General features: G+C 21.9%; 4 protein-coding genes across 4 annotated transcripts; 2 read left to right on the forward strand and 2 right to left on the reverse strand.

Annotated features, from left to right (window-relative positions):
• Positions 1–459: 459 nt before the first annotated feature.
• ENU1_119840 (hypothetical protein) lies at positions 460–903 on the reverse strand (the record flags this gene model as incomplete). The annotated part of the gene is made up of 1 exon (XM_008859796.1): positions 460–903. The coding sequence occupies one exon, from the start codon at positions 901–903 to the stop codon at positions 460–462; it is 444 nt and encodes a 147-aa protein (XP_008858018.1).
• A 2183-nt stretch (positions 904–3086) lies between these two features.
• Positions 3087–3821, reverse strand: ENU1_119850 (hypothetical protein; the record flags this gene model as incomplete). Its single annotated transcript, XM_008859797.1, has 1 exon — positions 3087–3821. One exon carries the CDS (start codon positions 3819–3821, stop codon positions 3087–3089), a length of 735 nt encoding a protein of 244 aa, XP_008858019.1.
• A 423-nt stretch (positions 3822–4244) lies between these two features.
• ENU1_119860 (metal dependent hydrolase, putative) lies at positions 4245–4901 on the forward strand (the record flags this gene model as incomplete). The annotated part of the gene is made up of 1 exon (XM_008859798.1): positions 4245–4901. The coding sequence occupies one exon, from the start codon at positions 4245–4247 to the stop codon at positions 4899–4901; it is 657 nt and encodes a 218-aa protein (XP_008858020.1).
• Positions 4902–5400: 499 nt separating this feature from the next.
• On the forward strand, positions 5401–6447 carry ENU1_119870 (macro domain containing protein; the record flags this gene model as incomplete). Its single annotated transcript, XM_008859799.1, has 1 exon — positions 5401–6447. The coding sequence occupies one exon, from the start codon at positions 5401–5403 to the stop codon at positions 6445–6447; it is 1047 nt and encodes a 348-aa protein (XP_008858021.1).
• Between the last annotated feature and the right edge of the window lie 142 nt (positions 6448–6589).

The following is a 6589-nucleotide window of genomic DNA, read 5'->3' on the forward strand; positions in this document are numbered from 1 at the left end:
ATTTATATAAATAGTTTATTATTATTTTACCAGTAAATAACAAAATATAAAAGAAAAAATAATTGTTATTAAAAAAAAACAAAAAAAAAATCAGAAAGAATAATTAAAACAAAAATACTAATTTCTTCAAAAATAATAAAAAACAAATATGAATGAATAAATAATAAAATTTAATTGTTTATTTAAAAATTTAAACAAAGAAATATTAAGATACAATAATAAAAATTTCATTAAATCTAATTTTTTATGATAACCATAATTTAGAATTTATTTAAGTAATGTTATAATAAAAAAACTCTCAATTTGTGTTATTTAAATAATAATACATTATTGGATTTTTGTTTTTTTCTTCTTTCTCATCTTCTACTTCTATTTCTTCTCCTTTAAATATTTGTTCTATTTTTTCAGTTATTCCAATATCTTCCTATTTTGTTATTTTCTTTTTTTTTTTTTTTCTTTTTAACAAACGAATTTTTTCATAATTTTAATACCACTTTTTGTCGCTATTCCTCCTCGTTCAAAATATAATTGTCTATTACTTGTACTAACTATTAAATAATCTTCTTTCCCAATACTTGTTTCTCCAATTGCATAGTCGTATCGTGTTCCTTGAAAATATTCATCTATTTCATTTTTAACTCTTTCCTTCTCTCCTTTCTCATATCCTCCAAAAATCATCCCTTCTTCTTTCCATTCTTTTATTTCTGTTTTAAATTCCATGTATTTCTTCTTTAACTCTCTTTCTTTTTCTCCTATTTCTCTCTTTTTCTCTCGGTCTTCCCTTGCTCTCTTTCTTTCTTCATTATACCCTTTTTCTGCTTCTCCTATTTCTTTCATAATTTCTATTGTTTTAATATATTTCTCAACTTCTTCTTTACAATTAATTCTTTCCCTCTTCTCCATCTCTTTTTTTTAGTTTTTTTTTCTTTTTTTTTAATTTAGGTTTATGTATTTATTTTTGTTTTTGTGATAATAATTTCCCACCTAATTTTTGTTGTATTTACTTCTTATGACTTGCCATTGTTTTTTTTACAATTCTTACTTCAAATAATTAAAAATGGTGATCCTTTTTGTTGTATTTTTGAATTGATACATTTTGACTGTTAAACATTTTTAAACTTCTTTTTCCTTGAAAGTACATTTACTTAATATACCCTTTGAAGAGGGAAGTTTTATTTAGACTATAAAAATAAATATATTCCATGTCCTTTGTTAGTCTTTTTAATATGAGTAGTCTTTATTTTATCTTCCTATATATCATTGCTTGATTCGAGTATTTATAAACATCTTTATAGGATTAAAAAATAACACACAACTCTTGTTTAACAGTTTATAATATTTATTATTCTTATAATCAATATTATGGATATTAGAAATTTTATTAAATAAATAATGTTGATAATATACAGGATTTTTATAAGGTTTATTTGTATATAAATATTTATCTTTATACTGTAGAATTAACAATAATCAAATTTTGTTTGTCTTTCTTTTTGAACAAACTTCAATAACAAAGTAAACTATTTAACGTATGTATTTCGTTTGTACTATATTTTTTGATATTTGACAATTTACAATATGTGTTTTCTTAACTAGTTTTATGGTATTTATTCATACCCATTTTGATTATTGAAAGTTATTTCATTCTTTGAATGATAATTATTATGTATTTTTTTGTTGAATAAAATTAAATTGATATAACATTAAAAGCTGAAGGTGTTATTTTGAATATGTTTTTATTCTATATAAACAACGATAATTCAAATAGTTAAAATAAAGAACATTTTTATCTTGAAATGTTTTACAAGTATTGATTTCATTTATATACTTATAAGTTGATATCAAAAGTCTGAAATTAACTATAATTTATTTATATGTATGATAAAATATTAAGCATAGCAATTTATTATGTTCTAAAAACTAATATATAATGATAAATTAAATTGTTAATGAAAAGAAGTTCCAATGTAAATATATCAAAGAAATTATTGAAATAAAAAAAAAAGATTTAATTGAATTGTAAAGAATACTCAAGTATTATATTTATTTATACGAATTTTTTACTGTCTTTAAAAAATTATTGATGTTATTTCCTGTGAAACATTCTTTATTTTAACTATATTTAAAACAAACAAACAGACATCTTATATTTGTTTATTAAATTACTTTTGGATTATAATTTCATTATTATTAAATACAAAACCTAAATATGTTTTAGTAATTCCCAATTGTTCTAAATTGCAGAATGTGCTGTGTTTTCAATTTATACCACTTTAATTTATTCAGACTTCAATAACCTAAATGACTGATACAGTACTTTTATATTCATTACTTAATAAATGTATCATTAAAATGGATATATTCTTTTCTTTAAAATATATGATTACTAACATTGTCACTTAACTATATTAATAAATATATTTATATAAAGAATTGTTGAGTTTGGAATATAATAAAAATATTATCAAATGTTAACATGTTGCTAAATATAGATCAATTTTCTAGAATAAATTCTTCTATTATTTAATTATCCAATTTGCTTAAAATAAATAATTAGAAAATAAATAATTCCAATAAATACTATTATCTAATAATTGTAAATTCTTAAAAAAAGCATTAGAGTTAATTTAGCAAATTAGAATAACATAATTATACTTCTTTATTTAATTTTATATGAAACTCTTATTAGATAACCAAGCATAGAAGAAAAACAGTGTTATCTTACTAAATTATATTCTCATAATTACAAAATGAATTAATGAAATAATTTAAGAAAATATTATATGAAAAAGATAATTAGAGAATAAAAGAATTTCTTTTTAATTTAAGAATCTTTTTAATAAAATTTACTTTATTAGTAATAAAAATAAACAACCTTAACATCTTTTTATATAAAAATATAATCAGATACATCAAAAGAAAAAATTAATTTGAAACATAATATCTTAAACTCAATTAATAAAATAACTTGTATTATTTTTCCTGTTAAAATTTAATTTTACATTAACAAGCTTTCTTTTTGTATTTTTTACATTTAGTAAGTCTGAACAATGCAATACTAATATAAAATATCTTTCAATTATTCTTTATTTACAAAAAGGGTTTTCTGTAAAATAAGTTTGTTGAGTAACCTTATATCTATTTGAATCTGTCACAGGAATAAACACACTAAGTACTTTTGAATAATACATTTCTTCAATCTCATCTAATATGGACTTATTAACAATTGTATTACTCCTTATAGTTAATCGTTTTTCTACTAAATTGATTAAATGAATTAAAGAAGATTTTTCTGAAATTTCAAAATATTCATTTTGAGGAGAGGTAATTGCATTCCACACAAAGAAATGCATAACTTTAGATGTCTCTTTCATATTATTTGTATTTAAATGTAGTTTATATCCTTTACTAATTAACATATATGCCATAAAGTTAGAAAATGCAGATTCTCTATTTCTACAATCAGTCTTTGATAATTTAGTAGCATAAGACATTGAATTATTTGAGTTATTGTCTTTAGGAAATAAATTAATTGATTCTTTATCAATAATAATATGTTTTTGATTATTTTTTTTATAACCATCAATTATAGGCTTTAATACACTACAGAATCTATGTGATATTTCAATAAAGTCATCTAGCTGATATTTTTTTGACTCTATTATAATTGACTCTCCTCTAAGAACTTTTAAGGCATAGTGAGATATTTTTGATCTAAAAAACTGGATTGTAGCTCCTTCAAGAAGGATATGATAAACTAATAAAGCATTTGATAAAGCTTTTCTTGACCGAGAAAGAGTTCTGCTTATACTATTATTCATAAAAGATATAATAATAATGAATTTGCTAGTTTCATAATGAACAAAGATATTTTAAAAAATAATAAAAATGAATAAGGTTTGAGATGCTATTTATACAAAACAATTAAAAAACACACTAATTCAACATCCAATTCTATTATTTCTAAAAATGTAAAAATGAACTTTATTTTTGAATAGATTTAATAAATTATTCTATAACATTTTTATATACTAGAAATTAACTCAAAGTAACAACTTCGTAACTGAATTGGAAGAAAGGAAAAATATTGTAAAATTTTAAAATACACAAACATGATTTATTAAGAAAAGATAATAAAATAGTACATAGTATGAGACAAGGGTTTTCTCCTTTTTTAAATAAAATGGAATAGTGTTAGAAAACTTTAAATCCATCTTTTTATTTTTATTTCTTTTATTTAAAACATGGGAATTACTCTTGACGATATTACTCTTCATCATACTGGACATTCTGGATTTCTTATTGAAACCAAAACAGTAAATATTTATATTGATCCTTTTAAACTTACTACTCTTCCAGCTGAGCAATTAGATTACCTTAAAGCTCATAAAGCTACTTTTATAATTACTACCCATACTCATAATGACCATTTAAGTCCTGAAGATATTGCTCTTATTGAAGATGAAAACACTATTTTCATTGCTCCACCATGTTGTAAAGTTCTTACTACTAAACCACATTATATTAAATTGTGTGTTGGAGATGTTGTTACTGAAAAAGGAATTCAATTCCAAGGTGTTGATGCTTATAATACTAACAAGAACTTCCACCTTAAATCAATGGGATTTATTGGTGTAATTATTACAATCAATGGAAAAAGAATTTATCATGCTGGTGATACTGATGTTATTGAAGAAATGAAAACTTATACTAATCTTGATGTTGCTCTTATACCTGTTAGTGGAACTTATGTTATGACTGCTGATGAAGCTATTGTTGCTGCTGGACTTATTCAATCTAAGTGCTATGTTCCAATGCATTGGGGAATTATTATTGGAGATAAAGCTATGGCTGAACACTTTGTTGCTTCAGTGAAAGGAGCTATTCTTCCTTCTTTCTAAATTGACTTTTGTTGTGGTTTGTTTTTTATTTTAAAATGCATTTGGTTTGAACCTTTTTTAAGCCTATTACGTTTTTTTAATTCTTTTTCATGTTATTACATGACATTATTTTTTAAGAGAAACTTAGCTTTTAATACGATTGATTTTTACATTGGAATTATTAATCATCGATTATGTTGTATTTATGAAATTATTAACTAATAATAGATATTAAATTATTAATTTTTTAGTAATGAATAAATTTAAATTAAACGAATTGTATTTTTGTTATCAACTTTTATTGTAATACTATGTAATATTATGTTAAATAAACACAAATAAAAGAGAAAAAGAATGAATACGTTATGCTAGAAATAATATTTCTAATTATAAATAAAGAAAACAAAAGTATTAGAAAATAAGTTTATTCATTTTCAAAGATATTCAACTTTCAATAGTAAAGACTTAAAAAAAAATAATAAAATAAATTTTGAGTAGAGAATTTAAAAATTTTTAGATAATGGAAGAAACAGTTGAATGGCTGATTAATTCCTTAAAAGAAATTATGAAAAAAGAATGTACAGGAAAAAGATTTATTGAAAATTTTATTATGCCAAAAACGTATTCAGCAAAAAGAATATTATTAAGAAGAATGACTGATACTATAAAACCATTAAAATATACTCCATTATTTATTCAAAAACAAAATGAATTATTACAAAGTGAATTAGGAGAAATAATTGATTATAAATCATTACCAATTCATCCTAATTTAAATAAACAATTTTCTAAATCTATAAGAGTATGGAAAGGAGATATAACTAAATTAAAAATAGATGCTATTGTTAATGCTGCAAACAATACTCTTGTTGGTTGTTTTATTCCACTTCATTCTTGTGTTGATAGTATTATTCATGAGCGTGCTGGAGTTCAATTAAGATATGAATGCAGTCAATTAAAAACAGCTTATAAAGCAACAACAACTACGACCGAAATAACAAAAGGATATAATTTACCAGCAAAATATGTAATTCATGTTGTTGGTCCTGTTGTAGATACATTAAAACCAAAACACTCATATTTATTACAACAATGTTATTTAAATTGTTTAAATAAAGCAATTGAATCAGGGTGTACTTCAATTGGATTTTGTTGTATATCAACTGGAATGTTTGGATTTCCAAATGAAGAAGCAGCACAAATTGCTATTCAAACAGTTAATAACTTTGTTAAAGATCATCAAATAGACGTAGTATTTTGTGTATTTAAAGAAATTGATTATAACATTTATACTTCATTATTAAATGATGGATTTAATCATTTTGATATTATTAATAAAGAATGTTATGATAAAGAATGTTTGAAAGAAAAAGAACAAAAACAACTTCAAAAATTACAACGATTAAAAGAACTCCAATTAAAAAAAAGTAGTGTTAATGAAGAACTTACTGAAAATGAATTAGAAGAATTTTTTGATTTGGTTCAATCAGTCCCAAAAGAGAAAAGACCAAAACAACCTTATACTCTTGATAAATGGTTTTCTACTAAAAAGGTAAATAAAAAGTAAATTATTTCTTTTAATTTAGTATATTTATTCTTTATTTACTTTTAATTATTTTTCATATTAGTCTTTTGATATTATTTGTATTTAAAAGTGAATAACAAGTAAAAATTATGACTAACAATCATTTTGGTTTTAATATTTTAAT

Source organism: Entamoeba nuttalli, assembly GCF_000257125.1.
Source record: "Entamoeba nuttalli P19 unplaced genomic scaffold asmbl_5111, whole genome shotgun sequence".
Lineage (NCBI taxonomy): Eukaryota > Evosea > Mastigamoebida > Endamoebidae > Entamoeba > Entamoeba nuttalli.